At 49.6% G+C, this 25,959-nt stretch overlaps 1 protein-coding gene across 12 annotated transcripts in view; it reads right to left on the reverse strand.

Annotated features, from left to right (window-relative positions):
- The window catches only part of CCDC57 (coiled-coil domain containing 57), a 113,544-nt gene that overhangs the window by 66,016 nt on the left and 21,569 nt on the right, over nucleotides 1-25,959 (reverse strand). For all 12 annotated transcript variants that reach the window (XR_006268651.1, XR_006268650.1, XR_006268641.1 and 9 more), the window contains exons 4-12: nucleotides 19,208-19,309; nucleotides 17,694-17,851; nucleotides 17,468-17,542; nucleotides 15,918-16,118; nucleotides 10,358-10,516; nucleotides 7,724-7,886; nucleotides 7,192-7,326; nucleotides 3,363-3,585; nucleotides 2,579-2,728 (exon numbers count right to left, since the gene is read on the reverse strand). Coding sequence is in view for 6 of the 12 variants with exons in the window: in XM_043463919.1 (XP_043319854.1) it covers nucleotides 2,579-2,728; nucleotides 3,363-3,585; nucleotides 7,192-7,326; nucleotides 7,724-7,886; nucleotides 10,358-10,516; nucleotides 15,918-16,118; nucleotides 17,468-17,542; nucleotides 17,694-17,851; nucleotides 19,208-19,309 (1,366 nt within the window). In the remaining 6 variants the exon portion in view is untranslated. The remainder of the gene's footprint in view (nucleotides 1-2,578; nucleotides 2,729-3,362; nucleotides 3,586-7,191; nucleotides 7,327-7,723; nucleotides 7,887-10,357; nucleotides 10,517-15,917; nucleotides 16,119-17,467; nucleotides 17,543-17,693; nucleotides 17,852-19,207; nucleotides 19,310-25,959) is intronic.

The following is a 25,959-nucleotide window of genomic DNA, read 5'->3' on the forward strand; positions in this document are numbered from 1 at the left end:
CTCGGTTCACGTATTGCCGAAGGCTGACTTGGAGAATTTTGAGCATTACCTTACTAGCGTGTGAGATGAGCGCAATTGTGCGGTAGTTTGAGCATTCTTTGGCATTGCCTTTCTTCGGGATTGGAATGAAAACTGACCTTTTCCAGTCCTATGGCCACTGCTGAGTTTTCCAAATTTGCTGGCATATTGAGTGCAGCACTTTCACAGCGTCATCTTTCAGGATTTGAAATAGCTCAACTGGAATTCCATCACATCCACTAGCTTTGTTCGCAGTGATGCTTTCTAAGGCCCACTTGACTTCACATTCCAGGATGTCTGGCTCTAGGTGAGTGATCACACCATCGTGATTATCTGGGTCGTGAAGATCTTTTTTGTACAGTTCTTCTGTGTATTCTTGCCACCTCTTCTTAATATCTTCTGCTTCTGTTAGGTCCCTATCATTTCTGTCCTTTATCGAACCCATCTTTGCATGAAATGTTCCCTTGGTATCTCTAATTTTCTTGAAGAGATCTCTAGTCTTTCCCATTCTGTTGTTTACCTCTATTTCTTTGCATTGATCGCTGAGGAAGGCTTTCTTATCCCTCCTGGGTATTCTTTGGAACTCTGCATTCAAATGGTTATATCTTTCCTTTTCTCCTTTGCTTTTCGCTTCTCTTCTTTTCACAGCTATTTGTAAGGCCTCCTCAGACAGCCATTTTGCTTTCTTGCATTTCTTTTTCTTGGGGATGGTCTTGATCCTGTCTCCTATACAACATCGTGAACCTCCGTCCATAGTTCATCAGGCACTCTGTCTATCAGATCTAGCCCCTTAAATCTATTTCTCACTTCCACTGTACAATCATAAGGGATTTGATTTAGGTCATACCTGAATGGTCTAGTGGTTTTCCCCACTTACTTCAATTTAAGTCTGAATTTGGCAATAAGGAGTTCATGATCTGAGCCACAGTCGGCTCCCAGTCTTGTTTTTGCTGACTGTATAGAGCTTCTCCATCTTTGGCTGCAAAGAACATAATCAGTGATTTCGGTGTTGACCATCTGGTGATGTCCATGTGTAGAGTCGTCTCTTGTGTTGTTGGAAGAGGGTGTTTGTGCATGACCAGTGCGTTTCTCTTGTCAAAACTCTATTAGCCTTTGCCCTGCTTTTCATTCTGTTATCAAGGCCAAATTTGCCTGTTACTCCAGGTGTTTCTTGACTTCCTACTTTTGCATTCCAGTCCCCTATAATGAAAAGGACATCTTTTTTGGGTGTTAGTTCTAAAAGGTCTTGTAGGTCTTCATAGAGCCATTCAACTTCAGCTTCTTCAGCATTACTGGTTGGCACATAAGCTTGGATTACTGTGATATTGAATGGTTTGCCTTGGAAACGAACAGAGATCATTCTGTTGTTTTTGAGATTGCATCCAAGTACTGCATTTTGGACTCTTTTGTTGACCATGATGACTACTCCATTTCTTCTAAGGGATTCCTGCCCACAGTAGTAGATATAATGGTCATCTGAGTCTATTTTAGTTCTAGTCTATTTTAGTTTGCTGATTCCTAGAATGTTGACATTCACTCTTGCCATCTCGTGTTTGGCCACTTCCAATTTGCCTTGATTCATGGACCTAACATTCCAGGTTCCTATGCAATATTGCTCTTTACAGCATTAGACCTTGCTTCTATCACCAGTCACATCCACACTGGTATTGTTTTCGCTTTGGCTCGCAGAAGCGTGGTGGCTGCGACGGACTGCGTAGAAGCACGGCCGAGAGGAGCTACCCCTCTCCCAAGGTCAGGGGTGGCGACTGAGAGTACCAGGCTGCCACGATGCAGGAGTGGCCAAGAGGAGCTACCCCACATCTGAGGTCAGGGGTGGTGACCGAGAGGAGCTACCCCATGCCCGAGGTCAGGGGTGGTGGCCGAGAGGAGCAACCCCATGTCCAAGGAGTGGCAGCTGAATGGGTGTAGGAGGGCCGAGAGGAGCTACTCCACATTTAAGGTCAGGAGGGGTGGCCGTGAGGAGCTACCCCTCGTCCAAGGTAAGGAGCAGCCGTGAAGAGATACCCCACGTCCAAGGTAAGACGGTAGGTGTTGCAAAAGGGCATCAGAGGGCAGACATACGGAAGCCATAATCACAGAAAACTAGCCAATCTGATCACATGGACCACAGCCTTGTCTAACTCAATGAAACTAAGCCATGCCGTGTGGGGTCATCCAAGACGAACAGGTCATGGTGGAGAGGTCTGACAGAATGTGGTCCACTGGAGAAGGGAATGGCAAACCACTTCAGTATTCTTGCTTTGAGAACCCCATGAACAGTGTGAAAAGGCAAAATGGTAGGACACTGAAAGAGGAACTCCCCAAGTCAGTAGGTGCCCAATATGTTACTGGAGATCAGTGGAGAAATAACTCCAGACGAGAATACACACTTGTAATTCCACTTATATAAAAATTCAGCCATGGGGTGAGGAATCAGGAGAGTGGCTGGCTCAGCAGGAGGAGGTGGGGCTCCTGGGGTGGCACCCTTGTAACATCTCCTTGGGCTGTGTTACTGGGAAGTCACTAGACAGAGCACACAACACTAGACAAGGACTCTCACCGGTGGTATCCGTGGAGGCCAGGACACTGGGTTGAGCACAAGCACAGGACAAGGACGTCTTCGAAGGATCTAACACATCTAGTTGTTCCTCCAGTGTTTTAAATTTATGCTTTAGATTTTGCATTTCTGCTTCAAGGGCCAGAACGTAACCTTCCAAAAAACACAGTAAACACATAGGCACAGGCATTTACACTCTCACCCTTTATCTAGCACCCGCGCCCTCCCCTGTCCAAATCTCATGACTGTCCCATGCTGTCCGTGTGTCATCCTCCCCTCCAGAGACCAGCTCGCCACGCTCTCCGAGCGGGCCCCATGATCAGGAGTCCTCAGTCCTGTGATCCTTGATGCAGACTTGACAATCCCATCCTGAGCGCAGCCATCATTGGTGCTGCCCCTCCACTCACCATCCTTTGAGTCCCTGCCCTGAACAGTAGGAGGTGGAGCCACCTCTGGGGCTCAGGAAGCTCCCCTGAGGAAAGGCCTGGTCCCTCAGGCCCGCTGCCTACTCCAGGAGAGCGCAGTGCCAACCAGCCCCTGGTCCAAGTCTGTCTCTGGTTTTTAAATGTGTCACGTGTGTATTCTTCCCTTTTTCCCTCCACGAACCAATACAAAGTTTTTATTGTACATAAAAAATATGACTTAAGATCCTTTCTCTTGGAGGGAAAGCAGCTGTCATACTTTGACTTAATCTATAAAGGGGATGCTCATTTTTAAGACTCCAAGCAAAGCCTATTTACGGACCCAGTAGAGACGACTCCTCATCTCCCCTCTCCCCCTTGCTCACCAGGAACCGCAGAATCAGCTGCTGCCTTTGGGTCAGGCTGGTTTGTGTGTGAGGTCTCCCCTCCTAACTGGGCAGAAGGAAGAATTTGATCACTTAGAGCTTCCATTTCTTTCCTCATTTGTGCAATAACATTTCGCAAACTTGTGTTCTGCTCTTTTAGCCGCTGGATCTCACTAGACAGAAAGCTTTTATTGATTTCTTCTCCTTGATGCCTTAGAGGCCTCTGTCAAATACAGAAAATAAAAGAAAAAGAAAATGGTTAGAGCCAAGAACCAGTGATTCCTTTGCGTCCTGAGGCTGGCTGTGTCTGTGTCTTCCTGCATCCTCCAGCCCTGCCGTCCCTGCTGCCCCTCATCTGTCCTGGAGGTGGGTGATGTTGACAGAAAATGCTTTTTCTTTTTATGTTTCATAAAGACAAGACCATCGTTTTTCAAAGATAATTTTTATTGGGAGATTTGGGGACTCTTCCTTTTTAGTAAAAAACCCATCATTCACCCGTTAGAGTGGCAGTTATTTAAAAAAAAAAAGAGAGACTTCCCTGGGGGCCTGGTGGCTAAGACTGTGCTTCTGATGGAGCGGGCCTGGGTTCGATCCCTGGTCGGGGAACCAGATCCCACATGGTGCAACTAAGACCCAGTGCAGCCACATAAATAAATATAAAAAAAGATGGACAATAACAAGTGTTGGTGAGGATGTGGAGAAAATGGAACCCTTGTACACTGTAAATGGTAAAAGTACTCAGTGGTTTGTAAATGTAAGATGTAACACCGTGTACCTGCTATGGAAAACAGTCTGGCTGTTCCTCAGCAAAGTAAACACAGAGCTATTACATAACCCAGCAATTCCACTCTTGGGTACAGACTTGAGAGAAGTGAAAACAGAGATCCACACAGAAACCTGAAGACATGTTTGGAGCAGCATTAATCATAGTAGCCAAAATGGAAACATCCAAATGTCCACCAACAGATGATAGATAAACAAAAGTTAACATCATGAAATACCACACAGCCATAAAAAGGAATGACGTTTTGACACACACTACAACATGGATGGAACATGAAAACATCATGCTGAGTGATGGTCAAGGACTTTAAAGCAGTTCACATAAATATAGAAAAATATGAAAAATATTTAATATTTAAAGAAAAATATGAAATAACAGAAATAGAAGATATCAAAAGTAACAAAATAGCATCTACAGAGATGAAAAATACATTGTCTGAAGGAAAAATTCACTGGATAGGATGGGATTAAGAGCAGATAAGATACTACAGGAGGAAAGGTTAAGTGAACATAAACACAGAGCAGTAGAAAGTATCCAAACTCAAGAACAGAGTGAAAGACAAAAGAACAAGTAACAACAGTCATTCTGCTCTAATGACTGCACACCACTGTGAAGCAGACATACACTAACCCAGATCAGTGAGGGGACAGAAAAGGATTCAGAACGTGTTGGCAAAAAAATTTCAAATTTGGTGAAAACCTAAGTCCACAGATCCAAGAAGTTCAACAAACCCAAAGCAAGATAAACACAAAGAAAGTCACACCAAAGAGCACATCATGGTCAAACTGCTTAAAAACAGTGATGAAGGAAATCTCTTAAAAACCCCCAGAGGATAAAAAGGCATATTACATTCCTGCAGAAGGACAAATAAAAGAAATCACCAACTTCTCATAAGAACCAATGAAACCTAGAAGACTTCCCACTGAGATCCCATACCGAGAGGTCCGGCCATGCAGGAGTTGAGCTGGGGTGAACGTTGGGCCAGCTTTATTCCAGAGAGCACTATGGTGAACTAAAACTGTAAAATATCCACGGTGGTATATATTACTTTTATTTCCAAAGTGAAGCTCTTTCTTCTGTTACCGCTAGTCCCCAGCTTTTCAAGCCACCTCTGGCTCCGCTATGAACCTGCCGGCTTCCTTCCAGCCACTGCTCTGGCCCCACTCCTCCTCCTGCAAACACCTAACCTCCCTCTCTGTGCCCAATGGGGCATTTGCCACCTTCTCTGCAGCAGAGCCTTAGGCTGCTCCCACTCAGGCAGACAGTAGAGTGGTCAGGGCTGTGCAACTGGCCGGCACTGTTCACGTTCTCCCTCTGCAACCTGTGGGGAAGGGACCACCCCTCTTAGGGCCTCAAATTCCTTGTCCTGAACAACAGGATCCACCTCAAAGTTGCAGTGCAGCCCATTCCCAAGGTGAAACTTCTGTCCCTGCGGCTGTGGCTGTGTTTGCCCTAGCAGCCTGCCTGGGTCTCTGTGGGGTGATCACTCCGGCCTTGCCGAGGCGGCAGCATCGAAACTAGTGCCAAGCAAGGAGGAAGCCACAGCCAAGAGGCTGCCTGTCTGGGCAGTGCAGTCTGTGGTGGGCTCACCGCTTCCCAGGAAGCACCATGCCTTCCTCCCTGAGCAGCCTCTGTCTCTGACTTCCCCTGATGACAGATCCTCTGCTGCTCCTACTTAGTGTTTGCCAAGGGCCCACCTCTACAGAACTCAGCACCAACCGCTGCCTGCCAGCCGACATCTACAGCTTTACCAGGTGGTCACATCCTCAACCTGGTCACAGTATTAAGGCCCTGAAGGGGGAACGCAGGTATTTTGCTATTATCTGGAGGGTTCAAGACTTCATTCCTCTGAGTCAACAAAAACTTGCACAGCATCCTTCACCACTCCAGGTCCCTGCTTGATAAGTTGGCCACATCTCTGTGTTAAGACCACCAGGCCAGCTCACCGTCGCTGGTGTCTGAGGTGCTGCTCTGCCACGCCCTCTCATCTTCTTCCAGGGCCCCCTGTACAGAACAGAGGTGCACATCCCCCCACTCTGCATGGGGCACTTGTTTCTGATCCCCCGGCCATTTCTAAGGTTCCTTATCACTTAACAAGGCAACCAGCCACTGACAGGCCTCCCTGACCAGCTTAGCTGGTGCTTGGAGACAAATGTCTTCTTGTAATTGCCAGCCTGGCAGTAAAATACAAAAAAGAAAAATTTGGGTAGGGAGGTTCATTGATAAAAACAAACAAAAAAAGAGGCATTTGTTTTCTCTCTATGCCCTAGAGAAGGCACCCGTGCAAAAACCACCAGCGATGAGCCCCCAGCACCATAGGTGACCCCTGAGACTAGGGTTGGCCCCTCCTTTCCTCCTGGGAACACCAGTGCACCCAAGCCTGACCACTGGCTGAGTGTGAATCTTCCCAGAGGTTTGTTAACAGACACACCTTCCGGAGCTTGACCCCTAGGGCATCAGGCCTAAGTATGTCCTGCTGGGATGCTCCCATGTGACCTTCATTAATCATCCATCTTAATTAATCACATCCATAAAGACCCTATTTCCAAGGAAGGTTGCAACCTGAGGCACTGGGACTAGAATACGCCTTTCGGGGCCACCATTCAATCTGGGGTGGTCCCATAGTCAGTGTCAGGCTCTGGCTGGCACACAGCAGCAAGGGAGCCCGTGCTTTATAAGAGGAACAGCCATCGTCATATATTGAATGGCTCAGTCACCACATGTGAAGAAGCATATTTTGGGATAAAGCTCTAACCTTTTGGTTCTCTGTGTTACCATCTGCCATGGTACAATATCTGAATTTGAGGTTTTTTGATATTTCAGATACGAAAGACACAAAGAAGATTGAGTGCAGATTACCATTAGCTGGTTGAGCCTTGGCCTCACCTTGTGTGAACAGTCATCTTAAAGGAAACATGTGAAAAGATCTCCCTTCAGTGCTGATTCTATTTGGCGTGTTTTCCCTCTGGCTGGGGGAACGGGTATCTCCGAGGGGCCCGGGAGGAAGAGCTGCAAGGGAGACTGAGAAGGAGGGCGGCCCCTAACCTGTGCCTCCTCCTCAGGGAGCAGCCCATGTGTCCGCAGAGCCTGCAGGGCCTGGTCTCTCTCTCGGGTCACGGCCTTTAGCACCACCTCTTGGTCACATAGCCGCCGCTCCGTCTCCTGGAGCTTGGCAGCAACCTGGGGAAAATGCAGACTCAGTTTATCTTGGGAGGATCAGAAGGGAGTGGTGCCACTTTCAAGGTCCAGACCAGCTCCTTACCCTGCTGAGAAGCAGACAGCAGACATGAGGGTGAGAAACCCCGGGAAAGATGTGGCCGTCAGAGAAGCACAGCAAATGCTGGGGCCACCTATGCAGCCAGCTCCAGACACAGCTGCCTGGCCATTAGAGAAAGGCTGCGGGCAGGGACTCATCACTGCAAGTCCTACTGTTATAAACCAAACTGCTCAGTTAGGCTGAGTGCTTTCAAGTGCAAAGGATAACTTGGTGAGGGCCCAAGCTGACTCCATGCTGCAGTGGACGTTTCCAGCCCTTCCTTCTGCAGAAAGAGGTCAGACAGCCCAGGGGAATGCAGACCTGATCTCTGGCCGCTGTCAGGCCCTGAATCAAGTCCTCGGCCTGCTGGTACTGCGCCCGCTCAACACCCTCGCATCGGCGCTGCCAGTCCAGCTCTAGCTGCACCTTGTCACGCTCCAGGCTCTGCTCCCTCTCTACCGCTAGAGACAGCTGCTGTTTGTACCTGTGGGGATAAAAAGTGCCAACATTAACATTGTCCTGAGGTTTCTTTGGGCTGTGATGTAGCTGAGATGGGAGGTATCCCTCCTGGGCCCCCTGGCTCAGCCGACACCTTCACACAGGCCCAGGTTCAGAGGGGAGCAGGTGGCTGGGTCCCCCAGTCCTGAGAAACTCAGCATTGTAGGAGAGGAGGTCAAACTCAATAAGAGACAGGAAGAAAGCCAAACTCAGACAAACAAGAAAATAGCTGCACTAGAGAAGTGCAGGAGGGTTCCCAGCAGAGGACACAGAGCTTCAGGGTCAACAGTAAGCTGAAAGGTCAAACATAACTCAGCGTCCATCTACTGGGGGTCGGGAGAGATCAGAATGGAGGGAGGAAAGAACCACGCAAGTAGGAGGAACTGGTAGGCTCTGCCAGTCAGCACAGTGTTCTTAGGAATCATCAGAGGATATCCAGGGCACCCAGTGGAGACCCTGGGGTGACATGTAGCAACAGGGCTAGACTGGCCCTAGTGAAGAGACCTTATGTGCATGTGTGCTCAGTCATGTCTGACTCTTTGTGGCCCCATGGACAGTAGCCTGCCAGGCTCCTCTGTCCATGGGATTATGGGATTCTCCAGACAAGAATCCTGGAGTGGGCTGCCATATCCTCCTCCAAGGATCTGACTGGAGGGACTGAACCCATGTCTCCTGCATTGGCAGGTGGCTTCTTTACCACTGAGTCACAAAGAGACCCTAGAGCCACCATAACGAAGACTTAAAGCAACCCTTCAACGATCAAGCTGCGCTGCTGCCGCTGCTGCTGTCCTGTCAGTCGTGTCCGACTCCGTGCGACCCCACAGACGGCAGCCCACCAGGCTCCCCCGTCCCTGGGATTCTCCAGGCAAGAACACTGGAGTGGGTTGCCATTTCCTTCTCCAATGCATGAAAGTGAAAAGTGAAAGTGAAGACCCTCAGTCATGTCCGACTCTTAGCGACCCCATGGACTGCAGCCCACCAGGCTCCTCCGTCCATGAGATTTTCCAGGCAAGAGTACTGGAGTGGGTCGCCAGTGCCTTCTCCGAGCAGCACTGCAGACCTAACTAATTAACCAACTAACTAACTACAGCTGAGCAGCAGGGGCCTGTGAAAGGAAGATGACCAACCTAGAGGTCTGCTGACACAGTGGCCACATATCTGACAGCCGTGGACAGCTGTGATATGCGCAAGGAAGCAGGATACTGGCCTCTGTGCCACAGAAACAGACTCTCAACAGAGGTGGCAGGAAAATACATAAAGCAGCTCCTGTAAATATGTTCAGAGATTAAAAGCAACCACAAACACAGTGAGGAGAGAAATGAAAAGTAAAATGTGTGAAATAAAAACCTCACCAGCCTTGTGACTTCCCTAGTGGTTCATGTGGCTTAGACTCCACACTCCCAGTGCAGGGGGTGTGGGTTTGATCCCTGCTCAGGAAACTAGATCCCATATGCCAGAACTAAAGATCCTGCATGCTGCATCTAAGACCCAACGTAGCCAAACAAATAAATAAAAATACCAACCCCCCGCATAAAAAACCCCTCAGTCTTTCCAGCAGATGAGACCTTGTGGGGAAAGTCCTAGAAGCTAGCAAAAGAACATCAAATTAAAGCAAAGAAAACAGAAGAAAGGCAATAATAACGATAACAATAGATACTGAAATTGAAAACAGAAAAGCCACTGAAAAAAGTCAAAGAAACCAAATGCTGGCTCTTTGCAAAGATCTCTAAAATGGATAAATCTCTAGCTAGACTGACGAGAAGAAAAGAGAAAATACGTATCATCAATATCAAGAAGGGGAGAGGACATTGTTACAGACTTTACACATATTAGCGAGACAGTAAAGAAATACTATAAACAATTTCATGTCAGTAAAGTCAACAACTAGATGAAATGAACAAACTCATTGAAAGACACAAATTACCAAGCGACACATGCACAAAATAGAAAATAGAAAATCTGAATATTTAAATAAATATCCAAAGAAACCAGACACAAAAGAGTATAAACTGTAGGATTCTATGCAGATGAAATTCCGGAACAGGAGAAACCCATTGCGGCAGAGAGCAGTCCACAGGGTGCCAGGGAGTGAGGGGGCTTTGGGCGATGGAAGGGTTTTATATCCTGATGGACCTGGTGGTTGTACCACATATTTAAGTATATATTTGTCAAGATTCATCAACTGTACAGTTAAAACGGGTACATTTACTATATTTCAACAATTCCTTAGGAAAGAGAGTATTACCTTTACTCAAGTGTTCATTCTGGCTGATCGGAAAAGACACTGAGACACTAGAACAAATCAGTACTCAGAGATGATTCCTGACAGGGGACGAAACAGCACACACCTTTTTTACAGCCCTGGTGCAGACCAGGGACTGTGCTCCGTGGGAAAGCCCACCTCTGACCACCCGCCCTGCCGCCCCCATCTTCGCCCCCTTCCTCCATCACACATACCTTCCAATATCCTGCTGGCATCTGGCCAGCTGTGCCTTCAGCTTCATCTCCTCCTCCTGCAGTGACTGAACCTGAAGATCTTTGGAGATCATCTCCTTGGATAGCTGAGCAATCTGGGCATCCCAGCCAGATTTTAGAGCTGATGCATCTTCCCGAAGTCTAAACCAAGAAGGGAAGTGACATGAATGTGGGCGTGGTTCTCACCCAAGCTCTCTTTTACAACACACACACACACACACACACACACACACACACACACACACACACGCACGCAGTCCTCAGAGGAAATGCTGCAGATCAAGGTCTCTTCTACATACATCAAGGCACAGACTTCTCTGCCTAGATTAAGAAATGGTCCTACCCAAGAAGAAATATCCACCCATCCCTCCCACCGGCACAGGCACTGACTAACGCCTGTAGCACGCCAAGCCCACACCAAGTGTGTGGGGAAGCAGGGGCCAGGAGACGGCTCTTGGAGCCAGAGGTCCTGAGACAGCACCATCTGACACACCTGGGCACCCTTAGCCATGCCTAGCACAGTCACTCCACACAGAGACATTCAACAAGTAGCTCCAAACTGAATAGTAAGATAAGGTTGTATATTCACTGGTAGAATCTCAAAAAATTTGACAAATCTCCCAAGAAGCAAAACTTCAGAAAAACATCTAAAGATATTGATGAGAGTAGCCACAATATTAACCATACAAAGCTTGCAGGGTAGTCACCCTATTTGCGGCTCCGGCCTGTTTCCCTCCTCAGCTGCATTCAGCATGCTGTGGGGTAAAATCTATGGTCATGCACTGGCCACTGTCCAGAGCCACAGGCCCGTGGGTGGGCTACGGATTGCGGCACAGAGCTGAACAAGCCATGGGAAGGCAGATGGCCGTCAGTCTACAAGGTCTTAGACCAAAGTCCTGACTGCAATTGCCTTGAGACTTAGAAAAGCTCCATCCAAACAGGGGCAGAGACAGGAAGGAGAAAGGAGCAGCTGCCCTCATGGGAAACTTCTTTCAACATTTCAGCTTAAACAGGCCTCAACGTCGAGGCTGGTGTGTTGGTTAAAATGCCCTTGGCAAAGGGTCTGGCGACCCCACAGGAACGAGATGGCTCTGCTCTGCTCTTTCTACCCTGGCCCTGGGACCCCCAGGCCTATGAGCTCCTGCCTGAGGAGCCCTGTGCTCTCCACTCTCTCGGGCATCCCAGTGCCCTCGCGTGCCTGGCACAGACATGCGGTGGCTGGGTAGGGCTCTCTGCTCACAGGCAAAGCCCACTGTAGTGGGCAGAGGCTGGTTTGGGGGGGTCCCACAACCTCAGTCCTGGTCAAGCCAGGATTATCATCACTCTGAGTAGCAGAGTTCTCTGTTCATAAAGGACTGCAATGAAACTCATTTGGGAAAACCCTTTAAAGACCAAAGTGGGAATGAAGAAGGAGAATAGGTACGGGGAAATGTACAAAACCCCACAGACCAAAGGAAAGCCATGCTGCTCGGTAAAGCATTAGGATTCTTCAGCTCTATTGCTAACTTAGGAAAAAGCACCCTCTTTGAACCTGCCTAGATATAGTACGTAATAAAAGTGTCACATTCGCAAAGGATTCAGACCTTTCAAGTGTGAGATTTCCAGTGTTATTCTTAGTAATTGGAAAAAGTCATTTTTCTTAGTATGATTTATACAAATTACTTCTAGTACATCCAGGTTCATACTGACTTCTTACCTAAAATAAACCAGCTCACCCTAGTAACACAGGGGGCTGCAAAATGTTGGAAACTTGAGAACACGTCCAGCTCAGATAGGGTGCTGGTGTCAGAACAGGGGCTGCAGCTGATCCTCTCTGGGTCCACCCAGTACTCCTTCTGGGGCAGTGGCTGCTCTGGTCCCATGTAGTTGCTGGGGTGATAAAAGTAGCAGGTGGGGACCCAGGTGAAGTGAAGTGAAAGTCACTCAGTCATGTCCAACTCTTTGCAACCCCATGGGCTATACAGTCCATGGAACTCTCCAGCTCAGAATACTGGAGTGGGTAGCCTATCCCTTTTCCATGGGATCTTCCCGACCCAGGAATTGAACTGGGGTCTCCAGCATTGCAGGTGGATTCTTTACTAACTGAGCTATCAAGGGGGCCCAAGAGCCTGTGACAAAGCTGCCCCCCACCCCGTGAGCCAACCTAGAGCCAAGACCACACGAGGCAGTATGTATAGCAGGCAGGGTGCTCATGGAATTCGGGCTTCACCCTGGCTGTGTCCCACCAGACACTTAGCCCCGGAGCCTCGAGTGTCCAATGTCTGACATGACAGAGGGAAATGAAAGGTTCTTCTCTCTTCTGTGTGTCACTGAAAGACAAAAGGACACGAGATGCCTGGCCTGTCCTGGAATTCCAGAGCACTCCTTCCCCTCTACCTACTCACTGGCAACTCTGCTCCGAGGCCCAAGGAAAGGGAAGCAGCTGACAGCCCTGCAAAGTCGACTGCCTGGGCCCCACTCATCAGGCAGGATGTCTGTTCTGAGCTTCCCATTACAGTCCCTGACCTGATCCTTCATGATTCTGTATGTGTTGGGCTTCCGCAACTATAAGAGAAGTTGCTGGAGCTTGAGAGCCATATTTTTATTTCTTCTTAATTTCTAGTGAATTCTCACAAGAAGATCTGCATACAGCAGGGGCTTTGTATGTGGCCATGAATGGGATCCTGGTTCCCGCTCCACTTTGCCAAGACCAAGACAGCACAAGCCAGCCTGTGTTCTGGAGAACAGAGAACTTGCCCTCGTTGAGTCCTGGCCTCCATCCAGCATTTGGACCAGCGCTGCCCAGCACTGAGCCAAGGGCCATTCAGGGCGCCCAGGCACGTGGCCAGTCTGAATTGAATTGCGATGTGCCTTTAAAATTTAGCATCAAACAATGCGAAATACCTCAATAACAATTTGCTCAGGCAAGTTTAGGCATCCATCTTCATTAATATTTTTAAATTGATTACTTTTTTTTTTCTCAAACTTTAAACTTTTTTTTGTATTGCGGTATAGCTGATGAACCAATTACTTTCCCATGTGGCAGCAGTGGTAAAGAACCGGCCTACCAATGCAGGAGATGCGGGTTCAGTCCCTGGGTCTGGTAGATTCCCTGGAGGTGGGCACAGCAACCCAGTCCAGTATTCTTGACTGGAGAATCCCATGAAGAGAGGAGCTGGCAGGCTACCGTCCATAGTGTCGCAGAGGCGGATGCGAATGAAGTGATTGAGCACACAAGCACACGATGAGATGGTATGTTGGACACACTGGGTTAAAAAATGGGATTGAAGTTAATTTCATCTACTTCTTTTTGTGTCTGAGCTGTGAATATTAGGAGGTTAAAGTGCCCTCTGGCCCTACCATATTCCTTTTGATAGGTTATATGTCTGCATGGTTACATGCAGATAAGGTTCTCACAATACTGTCTCAGCTCATGATTTCTCTACCCCGCTATCCACAAACTAATGGTCACAAGAAAACCAGCACAAATAGGCCCAAAGAGACAACAAAATCATAATGTGGGCCATTTTGTTGCTGACTTGTAAAGAGTACATCTTGGTAGGAAAAGATGCTGATACAGACACTAAGGCTTCTCCTGGGAACCCACTGATGCTGCTCGTCACGGCCTCTTGACTGTCCAGTGGGGAAGCAGGAAGGAACATGACGGTGGACCCACCAAGAGGAGAGAGCAGAGGCAGGGGCCTCCCCACAGGAGGGCCTGTGCACCCAGACTCTGGGCTCTGAGTCACCATCTGTGAGAAGGGCCCCGGGAGAGCCTATCCGAACCAAACAAAGAGTGGGCTGGGAGACACACACCCTTGAGATTGAGCCGCCTCACCCCTCCAGCTATTGCTGGCTAGGTTTAACAGATCAAACAATAAAACGCATGACTCTAAGGAAGCTATCCTGAATAAGCTTTGACTTCCTGGTATTTTATAGTTTAAGAGCCATTTTTCCCTTCAGTAGAAATATAACTTGGCAGAGAATTCTCTGTAAGAAAGAGAGAGAGAAATATTTCCCAAACAAAGGGGAAAAGCCAGTTGCTAAACAGCAGGCATCGCAAATGACTTATTTATCTTAATCATCTTCTGTAAACACAGCTTCTCTGAAGATCACTTCCTTATTGTTTGCCAAGAGGCTGAGTTCAGTTACTGCTTCAGTTACAATGCTCCTTCAGAGACACCAAGCAGAGTGGGATAGAGTGGTTGTGTATGGCCTGGCTGAGATGTCAGAAAGAAAACTGGGTTTGAAAAGAAGTTCGTTTGGAATTCCCCGGCAGTCTGGTGGTTAGGACTCTGTGTTTTCACTGCCAAGGGCTTGGGTTCAATCTCTGGTTGGGGAACTAAGATCCTGCAAGCCATATGGCATGGCCAAAAAAATAAATAGTTTAAATAAAAATTTTTAAAATTTTATTTTTGGTTGTGCTGGGTCTTCATTGCTGTGTTCGGGTTTCCTCCAGTTGGGGAGGGCAGGGGTTACTCTCCAGTTGTGGTGTACAGGCTTCTTATTGCGGTCGCTTCTCTTGCTGTGGAGCACGGTCTCTAGGTACACGGGCTTCAGCAGTTGCAGCAGGCAGGCTCAGTAGTTGTGGTTTGAAAGTTCTAGAGCAAGGGCTCAGTAGTTGGGGCGTGGGGGCTTAGTTGCTCCTTGGCATGTGGAATCTCTCTGGACCAGGTATCAGACCCAAGTCCCCAGTATTGGCAGGCGGATTCTTATCTACTGTACCACCAGGGAAGTCCAAAAAGAATTTTTAATTAAAAAAAACAGCGATAAGAAGAATCTAGTTTATGGAGAAACTGGAACCCTTGTGAAAAATGGTGCAATCACTGTGGAATACAGTCCCTCAAAAAGTTATATCTAGCACCTCCACTTCCGGGTACACACCCAAAAGAACTGAAAAGAGACCTGAGCAGATATTTGCTCACCCACAGTCACAGAAGCACTAGTCACAACAGCTAAAAGGTGGAAACACCCAAAATCGCCATCAACGGATGAACTGATAAACAAAAGGTAGCTGTATACAAGCAATGTGAAATTACTCAGCCTTGAAGAGGAGGAACATTCTGATGCGTGCTACAACAACATGGATGAACCTTGAAACCATCACGCTGAGTGGAATGAGTCAGTCAGAGAAGGACAGACACTGAGGGATTCCACTCGTGTGAGGCCCTTAGGCCCTTAGGGCAGTCAGATTCACAGAGATGGGCGGTGGGATGGTGGGTGCTAGGGGCTGGGAGAGGGGGATAGGGAATCATTATTGAAGAGGCACAGTTTTAGTTTTACAAAGAAAAGGGTTGGTTGCTCAATAGCGTGAATGTGCTTAATGCTGCTGAACTTAAAAATGGTCAAGATGGTAAATTTCTTGCTATGTGTATTTTATCATAAACAAATAAATGCACACATCCATACATATGTCCACACACACTTTCAAATGAAACAAAAGGAAAGAGAATGGTTAAGAAAGGTGATGGGAGAGCTGCAGAAATGACTCCCAACACCCAGTGCCCACTTCCCTTCATCTGAAACAGGTAACTAGGCAGCCAGGCCCTTGGCCCGGGCTCACTTGTCAATGGTGGCGTCCTTCTCCTTGGTGGCATCCACCTGCTTCCACTCGGCCCTGCGGAGCTGTACTTCGAGGTTCTCACATCGCGCCTGCAGCTCCAGGGCCCTGGCGTCTGCTGCCTGTAGCTGCTCCATGTGGGCGCTCTTTGCTGCCATCAGCACAGCGTCCCTTTCCCTGGCCAGATGGTCCAGCTCCTCATGCCTGAAACACAGGAAGGTCCCCAACAGTTCACATGGACCCCGTTCTGGACCCCCTAGCCCAGAATCTCCCTCATCCTGCCGGAGGGCTGCATACATGTCCTTCTGGAGGGCACTTTTGCCTGCTTCTCTCTGCTCCTCACTCCTCATGTGGAACCACTGACTAAGAGATTTTCAGACACTGGCCCCCCTCCCTCCCAAGCTCACAGTCCTTGGGAAAAAGAGACTCAAGCAGATATTTGTGTCTTGGGAAAAAGAACCCAGAACAGGTGTTTCAGCAAAGCACCACCAGCAGAAGCCCCACCGACTAGGGAAGAAGAATATGCAGGTGCAAACTGCCCTCCCTTCACAGCTACCCCAACTGCTGAGCTGCTTTCAACCCAGGATCGGAGACCTCCAAGAACTGGGGGCCTTGGGAGGCAGGCTGCATGTCCGTCTTGGTCAGAGATGCCAAACCTATCGAAACTCTGTCAGTGGAACAGATATTCGTCTTGAAAACACACTGGGAATTGCTGACATGCAACACTATGCCAACATGACACCTATGACTTTTTATGCTTTTATTCTATTTGGCTTCAGTGGAAAGTAAAAAGCCCTAAGAAATATAATTCTACAGCATTCTCTTCAGATTTCATCAGCACTGTTCAGTGAGATGGTTAAGCCTTATTTAATCAAGTCATGTGATGTACTTTTCATTCCAATTATGATCAGTCCTCACCTTACTCATCTTGCAAACTGTTCAGTATTTTCCACCTTCTAGTAGCAAAAAAATATACACATAGCAGTTGCTGTACCTGTTAGTTTCTGATAAGATATACCTTTCTTTTTCACCAAATCACAAGAAGTGTTTGATCATGACAACTAGTGAAGGGAAAGAGTTATCTCTGAATGCATCATCCTGTGGTCATTCGTTATTTTCGAGAGGCAAACACCAAGACTCCAGGGCACAAACACCACTGCCCACACCAGGGAACACAGGTTCCCTGTCATCTTGGCTAAATAAATAACACCATCTGGGCTGCACATGACTCTGCAGAACCATGCAGTGTGACGATAGAGAACATCTGTGTGCACCCCACTCCTGTGACTTGTGTCAATGGGTCAAATATATTAGCACTAAGGTGTCAACCTGGGCGGCTTTCAGCAAGTTATTTCACCATGCGTGTCCTGTAATTCTCAGTGTTTTGATGATATTCCTCCACACACACAAATACGCTCATTAGAACTGAAAAGTGAGGGGCGATCCTGGAAGAGCAGGCCTGACCCTGTTGACGTTCCACAGAAGAGGCTTTGCCTCCAAGGTGGTTGGGGAACATTATCCCTACACTGACACTGGAGGCAGAAAACACTCACTTCCTCCGAAATGTCTCCTCTTCTTTTTTCCTGGTGAGCTGCATAGAGTGAAGTTTACCCTCTAAGTCTTTTATCCTGAAAAGAAGCAAATGTTAGTGGAAAAGGCACATAAGAGGCTACTGCAAAGCCAACCTGGAATAACCGGGGAAAGGCAGATGCCTCAGGGCTAGGGCCCAGACCACCCGTCGGCCACGTCCACCTACAAGGAGGCAGGGAGGCTCCGTACCGGGCATCCTTCACGGCCACCAAGTCTCGGAGCTCCCAGTCTCTTCGCTGCAGCCTGTCTTCCAGCTCCGCGTTCGCCACCTCGGCACCCTGCAGGGACTCGGCAGCCTTCGCCCCAGCCTCTCTCAGGGCCGCAAGCTCTTTGTTCAGCAGTTTAATCTTCGAGAAGAGGATTCAAAATGAGGATGTAAGTGGAACAAACAGAGGTGTTAAGAGTTAAGTGTTACCATCTTATCAGAACAGGGAGAGAGGAAAGACTGGAATTTGAGAAGCAACGAAACAGTGAGAATCTCCTCACATGCTCTCACAGCCTCGAAAGCAGACCCCTGTGTGAATCCAATTCGTACCCCAGCAACCCAACTAGGCCATGATCTGGATACTGGAATCACAGAGGCAGGTGGAGGTTGAAAGAACGTGGGTCCCTGCTGAGTGATCCCACTCAAATCCCAGCCACATGCTCAATTGTTCAATAGCTTCTCTGGGGCCTTGGCTTCTTTGACTATAACATAGAGGTGATGGTACTGCTGTTCCCAAATTTGTGTATAACCTATGTACAAGCTGTGATGCCCTCCAGGGACAGGTGTTCAGGGGACCAGAACTGTCTCACGGCAGCTAGAGGTGGGAGTGGGGCATGCCCTGGCCCACTTTTCCCCGCTCTTCTCCACAGGAGTGCCCACTCCACTGTGAAGCACAGGTTAGCCCCACACGTCCTGCTTGTCTTCTGTCCCCTGGTGCTCAGAAGTCCCCAAAGAGGCCTCATGGGGGTCACCTTGTGGCAGCCCCGGCCTCATAGTCCTGCTGGTCCTGGGTGACAGGGACAGCATTCTTCCAGGGGGAAGTCAGAGAGAGCACTACCCCTTGGACTGTAGCCCTGTGGGAGGCTGGCAGCCTGGAGGAGGCACCTTGATGATCACTAGGGCAAGCACCCATCCACCTGGCTGGACGCTGCCCAGGTGTGACGAGCTGGGGTGGCAGGACTGGGCCAGACGTCAGCCCTGCTCCTCTGTCCCCCGCACACCTCCCCCTCCCCTCCCGGCTGGTCTTGGTGCTAAAGGCCAGGTGTGTGTGCTCCTCACATGTGCCCTGGCCAGGTCAGTGCTTTAGAGAAGCCATGCTCGTGGACGGCAGCCAGCACCACAGCTGGGAGCACCAACAGCAGACAGCCCTCCTTCTGAAACCAGGAGGCGAGTGACACCTCCTCACAGGCCCCTTCCGAGGTGTCACTGGATTACAGGCCAAGGACAGGGTTTGTGGGATGGCGATTTCTCCTGGGGGAGGCCCTTTCTCAAAGTCAGAGTAACCAGACTCAGACTGGTGGCACCAGTGGTCCTCCTGCTGGGCAGAGTGGCCATCACTCCTGACTAGGGCCCTGGCGGGCATGGTGGCAAGCATGTCACCTGCATGGTAGAGACCCCAGCCCACGTACAAAGGGGGGGGCCTTGGTGTGAACCCTAACTCGCCAGGGGCTTCTCACTTATGCCGAGGAAACAGTCACAGTCCGAGGGTGCCTGCTACCTTGAGTTCGTGTGCCAGGACAACACTGCTCATGTTGTCAGCCCGCAGGCGGAACTCATGCTCCCGCTTCTGCAATTCAGACTCAAACTCCTGGAGCAGCTCCTGAAACAGAAAAGGGCTGATGGTGAAAGGAGCACAGTGGGGCTGGCAGAGGCCCACAGGCTCGCTGAGGGTGGGAGGGCCGCAGAGGGCCTCATGGAGGAGGTGGTCAACGGTGGGACTGGGACCTGTAATACCCAATGAAGGGCATCGGACAGCCTGTGTTTTCACCCCGGGCGTGGGCTTTTCTGTTTTCTCCGTGATCCTGTGGGGTTTTGCTCTGCCCAGATAGAGCAGCTAGCAAACCCAAAGGAAAGGTTAGCAGAGGCCCGTGAACCCAGAACCACCCCTCCTACCAGTTAAGCTGTTGGTTCCGTCTATATCTGCAAAAAAATGCCATTCTTTCCCATCAGTTCTCCATGCTACCTGCCGGGTTCCTGAGCAGCCCCACCCAACTCCCCAACCCAGGGTCATGGCTCCATCCCCCGGCTCTGTGAATGCCTCACTCACGGGCTGAATCCAAAAGTCCCTAAATTATTATACTAGTGATTCACTGAACACCCAACAGTGAACAATTCTGACGGTTCCCACCTCATCGTTTTTCTGAGTTTTCAATTCCCCTCCCCCGCCATTTCTCTGGTTCTCTCTTGTTTCCCGAGTGGTGTCTGCTTCCCAGGACACATCCCACAGTATGATTCTTTCCCCTCCTGGGGTTCCTCTCCCTGGGCTGCCCCACAGCTGGTATCCAGGCCTGCCCTTCACAGCTCCCTAGGCGGTCCCCAGGATCCCTCGATGCCCTCTCCCCCTCTCTCTGTGTACTCTTGCAGGAAAGGAGCCCCCTCCCCGCCTCAAGAGCTTGCATCAGGGTGAGAGTCCTGGGATCCCTGGCCCCAGTGGGCCTTCTCCCAGTTGTGGGAGCGGGAGCCACCCCCTGCCCCACATCGCTCAGGCTCATGGGCTCCGTGTGAGGCTGCCAGCTGGGCCCTGTGACTGGAGCCACCCCGTCCTGGGGATCCAGGGAGCCCGCCCAGCTCTGACCCTCCTTCTCCCAGCAGCCTTCTCCGCTCCCTCCATCTCTTGGTTCTCAAAGTTCTAAACTCAGAAGGGAAACAGAAGCAGCTAAAGGTTGTGCCCTCGGCCCTGACCCACAGGTGCTGCTCAGAGCTCGCTCAGTAGTTACACTCCAGTAACCTCCTGAGAGGCTGTTGTCTAGCCTGAGGCACCCACACCCTCACACTCCAGGGCTCTGGCCTGACATTGCTGCCCCACAGAGCTGAAGACCTTTTCAAGTCTATCCCAAGCCATGGTCGAGGAGCTGGGGCCAGGCTCTGCCTTATAGGTTTTCTGGACGTTTGTAGCATCTCCTCTTTGTTTCTCTGACACATTTTCATTCATGGCTCAGGGTGGGAGGGGGTTTAATCTGAAGTCCCCACCCCGAGAAGCAACTACACGTTTACTTGACAATCTGATCCCTTCCCGTTCTTTGCTGTATGTTTCTGGAGTTTATATTGTTAGATGAATCCTGGACTTATCTTCCATGTCTCTTAAATTTTCTGTTGGACTTTCTGTGTCTTTTTTCTATATTCTGAATTTATTGCTTTATATGCACTTGTAACTGTCAAAATTCTTTCTTGTTCTGATTGGCCCTTCCTCCTAGCATCCTGAGTTATGGATGCAAAATACATTTCTGGGGGCACTGATCACAGGAAGCCCCCAGAACGCGCCTTGAGGCACTGAAAGTGAAGACGCAATGGGAGGAATGGCTGGTCCTGTCCGGTTCCCAGCCCATTCCCCTCCCTCCCCGCCACCCCCCCAGGTCCCCCTGCAGGCTCACTCTCACCTCAGGGGAGGGACAAAGGAAGAGCCCTGTGGGGAGGAGGGAAATAGCAAGCCTCTGCCCCAGGAGTAGGAAGGCAGCTATTCTCCTGACCCATCCTCCAGGACCAGGCTGATGCGAGTTGCAGTATCACTGGCACCGCCGGTGGGGCCTAGGAGGCCATAGTACCAGAGCCATCCGTGCAGACAACTAGCCCAACACGGACAACCAGACACCGCACACAGGTAATCTAGCACGCGCGGGTCCACAGGGCCCACCCTGCTGCCCCACACCTGAACTGATCACACAATGGTGGGTTTTAGGATCACTGTCTCAGGAATCACCTTCCCTATTCCTCTGGGCTTCTTCTTGGGTTGCAGGCATTTCTCCGTCTTGTAATCCCGCCTCAGTTACAGGCTCCTACTCAGGAATGGGGCTTCCCTGGTGGCTCAGAGGATAAAGCGTCTGCCTGCAATGTGGGAGACCTGGGTTCGATCCCTGGGTTGGGAAGATCCCCTAGAGAAGGAAATGGCAACCCACTCCAGTATTCTTGCCTGGAGAATCCCATGGACAGAGGAGCCTAGTGGGCTACAGTCCATGGGGTTGCAAAGAGTTGGACACGACTGATCGACTTTACACACACACACACTCAGGAATGAGGCAATAAAGAGTTCACTAGGATGTTGAAATTAAGACTTACAAAAAGGAAAAGGTAAGGCACAGAATGGGAGAAAATATTCAAAAAAATATATACTTAAGGACTTATTTCTGGAGTATACATGAAGAACTCACAAATCAATAATAGGAAGAAAACTCAATTTTTTTTTAAGTACAAAAAAGCTGAACAGAAACTTCACAAGGATATATGAATGGCCAATAAGCACGTTAACAGATACTTAAACTCTGATCATCAAGGATAATCGCATTTAATCCCCAGCTACACACCCACTAGACTACTAAAAAGGAAAAGACTAACAACATTAAGTGCGAGCAAGGATGGGAAATGACTAGAACTCTAATCTGCAGCTGGTGGGATGTGACCCTATAGCCATCCTAAAGGACACCTCAGCAGTTTCTCAAAAAGTTAGACAGAGCCGTAGTACATGTCCCAGAAATCGCACTCCTGGTCGTGGAGCCTGTGTCCATTCAAAGACAGCCAAGAATGCTCACAGCAGCCTTATTCAAACTGGCCCCAAACTGGAAAAGACCCAAGTGTCCGAAGTGTGAGCTGACAGAGAACGCAAACATACCGGCACCTCCACGCAACACACAGCACCGGCAGGCACCGAGAAGGAACAAGCTGCCAACCGCACGACATCCATGCGCCTCAGACACGTCACGGTGAGAGAGAAGCCAGACTAAAAGGGGCACCAGCTCGAGGCTCCGTTCTCACAGGCCTCTCTGAAAAGCCAGTTCTCACTGCAAGTGGAAGGCAGCAAGCTGGTGGGGCCAGGGCCGGGGGCGCTGCTCCCTGACTGCAAAGAGGCACGCAGAACTTTGGGTGGCAGTGAAATTCTGTCTTGGCTGTTACCGGGAAAATGCCTGCATTAAACCTGTGGAACTGCACACAGTATGGCTGCATGGACTGTAGAAAATGACAGCTTAATGAGGCTGAATCTTGGCAGGGCTGACTGAGGATGCTGTCTCCCTAAGGTTAGATCTACGCAGCAGGCACCTGGGTCCACACAGCTGCCCTCCTTCTCCCCATGAGTGATTCAATTTGTTTCAAGAAATTTGTGCTGAGCTTCTGTCTGGGGAAGGGCACTTCTCCGTCTGCTGAGCACTCTATCTGCATGTGAGCAGGGGTTCATGGGCCCCAAATACAAACTTCTACGTGCACATGCACAGCCCTTAACATCCTGAGGCCTAAGATCTCTGAGTCTGTATATCCACGCGATGCGTCTCCCACAGGTCTCCCCCCTCCCCGCTTCCCCCCCAGGGAAGGCGCAGGCTCGTCCGAGCGCTGAGGCCCTTCTCCTGCTCCCGCCACTGCTGTGGGTTCTCACTGTCCTTGGTCCTTTACAGTCCTGTCTCCAGTGGTGTCAGGAGAGCAGACACGCATGGCCTGATGTAGCCTTTGAATAGGAGGTCTGGATATAGACGCAGAAATCACAGCGAGGGTCAAAGTCAAACTGAAATGCGTGTCCTGGAGTTAGTCTGACTCTAACCATCTCTCCTGCCCTAAAACCTCATAGTGACTTTACCTGACACTTGTCGTCAGGGTGAGCACAGGCTAATACGGAGTGGGCAGACAGGAGGCCCAGCCCATGGAGGAGCTGTGAGGACAGGCTGAGCCCGCCCAGCACAGCACGTGGAAAGCACAGTGCGTGAGCACGGCACACTAGCCTGATTCCAGGTTTCTGACCAAGTAATGAGGGCCCTGCTTTTGAAGAGAGCTGGCAGACCCAGTTACCAGAAGGAAAGGGTCAAGGGAGGCTGAGCCCAGCCAGAGCATCCAGGCAAGAACGGGTGCGTCTCTGCCTCCTCCCTGTGATAAATGCATGGCAGGCTCCCTCCCCTCCTTTGAAAGTTGAGGCTGGGGGCCTCAGAGACACTGCATGGTACAACTGAAAATATGCATTTTTTTTAAATCCCTTGAGAAGCAAGATGACGTTTAAGGGGGTCACACAAGAAATCCTCGCTGGGATCAGAATATGAAAATCATTGAGACTGACTGCTCAGTTCAGTTCAGTAGCTCAGTCGTGTCTGACTTTTTGCGACCATATGGACTGCAGCACACCAGGCCTCCCTATCCACCACCAACTCCCAAAGCTTTCTCAAACTCATGTCCATCAAGTCGGTGATGCCATCCAACCATCTCATCCTCTGTTGTCCCCTTCTCCTCCTGCCTTCAATCTTTCCCAGCATCAGGGTCTTTTCAAATGAGTCAGTTCTTCACCTCAGGTAGCCACAGTACTGGGGTTTCAGCTTCAGCATCAGTCCTTCCAATGAATATTCAGGACTGATTTCCTTTAGGATCAACTGGCTGGATCTCCTTGCAGTCCAAGGAACTCTCAAGAGTCTTCTCCAACACCACAGTTCGAAAACACCAATTCTTTGGCACTCAGCCTTCTTTATGGTCCAGCTCTCACATCCATACAGGACTACTGGAAAAACCATAGCCTTGACTAGACAGACCTTTGTCGCCAAAGTAATGTCTCTGCTTTTTAATAAACTGTCTAGGTTGATCATAACTTTTCTTCCAAGGAGCAAACATCTTTTAATTTCATGGCTGTAGTCACCATCTGCAGTGATTTTGGAGCCCCCAAAAATGAAGTCTGTCACTGTTTCCATTGTTTCCCCATCTATTTGTCATGAAATGATGGGACTGGATGCCGTGATCTTAGTTTTCTGAATGTTGAGCTTTATGCCAACTTTTTCACTCTCCTCTTTCTCTTTCACCAAGAGGCTCTTCAGTTCTTTGCTTTCTGCCATAAGGATGGTGTCACCTACATATCTGAGGTTATTGATATTTCTCCCGGCAATCTTGATTCCAGTTTGTGCTTCATCCAGCCCAGCATTTCTCATGATGTATTCTGCATATAAGTTAAATAAGCACGGTGACAATACACAGCCTGACATACTCCTTTCCCAATTTGGAACCAGTCTGTTGTTTCATGTCCAATTCTAACTGTTGCTTCTTGACCTGCATACAGATTTCTCAGGAGGCAGGTAAGGTGGTCTGGTATTCCCATCTCTTTAAGAAGTTTCCACAGTTTGTTGTGATCCATAAAATCAAAGGTGTTGGCATAGTCAATAAAGTAAATGTTTTTCTGGAGCTCTCTTGCTTTTTCGAGGATCCAACGGATGTTGGCAATTTGATCTCTGGTTCCTCTGCCTTTCCTAAATCCAGCTTGAACATCTGGAAGTTCACGGTTCATGTCCTGTTGAAGCCTGGCTTGGAGAATTTTGAGCATCACTTTGACTGCTAACATGACAAAATACTGAAGCCTTTGGTTTCTGCTCAAAGTTGTGCAGGCTGTGGCCACCAGGGGGCAGGAAGCCCTTGCAGAGGCAGAGCCCGGCCCAGACCAGTAGGTAAGCACTTAGGGTCCTTGGTGAGGAAACAAGAAACCCATTGCACTCCCTGTCCCCACTTCACCCCAGAGGTACGGGGCTCAGGCCTGCCTTCTGACCACCCTCCTCTCTTGTTCCTGGGGGCCCCTCTCCTGCTAGTCCCCAAGCCACACCCCTGCCCTGTGATGATATCCCCTAAACTTCCCTGTTCTAGAATTCAAGGTTCAGCCTGGACAGTTGGCTCCTCTGTCTACAGCCACCCTCTGGGAAGCCCCAGACTTCCAGCTCTGTACCTTGGGACTACCGCCCCTTCCGCCCTGACCTCCCAGCGTGTCTTCCTGGGAGCCCAGAAGCCACCTCCTTGTACACAGCCTGACCAAGCGCCCTCCCCATCCTTCCTGTGCAGTTCCCCCATCTCTATACATGGCAAGTCGTCCTGCCAGGCACTCAGCCCCAAAGCAGGCATGTCCTTGGTGCCTGCCTCTCACCCCATCCGATCTATCAGCCTGTTAGTTGGCTCTGCTATCTAGGTGTATCCAGAACCTGTCAGTGGCTCAAGTCCCACACCTTCCACCTAGGGCTGCAGCAGCCCTCTTGTGTCTCCCTGCATCCCCCACTCCACAGTCTGTCCTCAACCCCACAGAAGAGGCTCTTTTAAAGATTTGACTTGGCTCACAAGCCCCCAAGAGTTTCTCACCTCACCTGGAGCAAAGGTCATTCTCAGGAAGGCCTGGGAGGCTTTACAGCCCTCACCTCAGCCTCCTTGAACTTGAACTCTGTTGCACCTGCAGACTTGGGCTCACAAGTCCTCTTCTCAGGGTGCCCTGACTTGCCTATTAAAAGACCAGTTCCACCTCACCCCGCCTCCCTGTGTCACAGA

Source organism: Cervus canadensis, chromosome 1 (genome assembly GCF_019320065.1).
Source record: "Cervus canadensis isolate Bull #8, Minnesota chromosome 1, ASM1932006v1, whole genome shotgun sequence".
In the NCBI taxonomy this organism is placed as follows: Eukaryota; Metazoa; Chordata; class Mammalia; order Artiodactyla; family Cervidae; genus Cervus; species Cervus canadensis.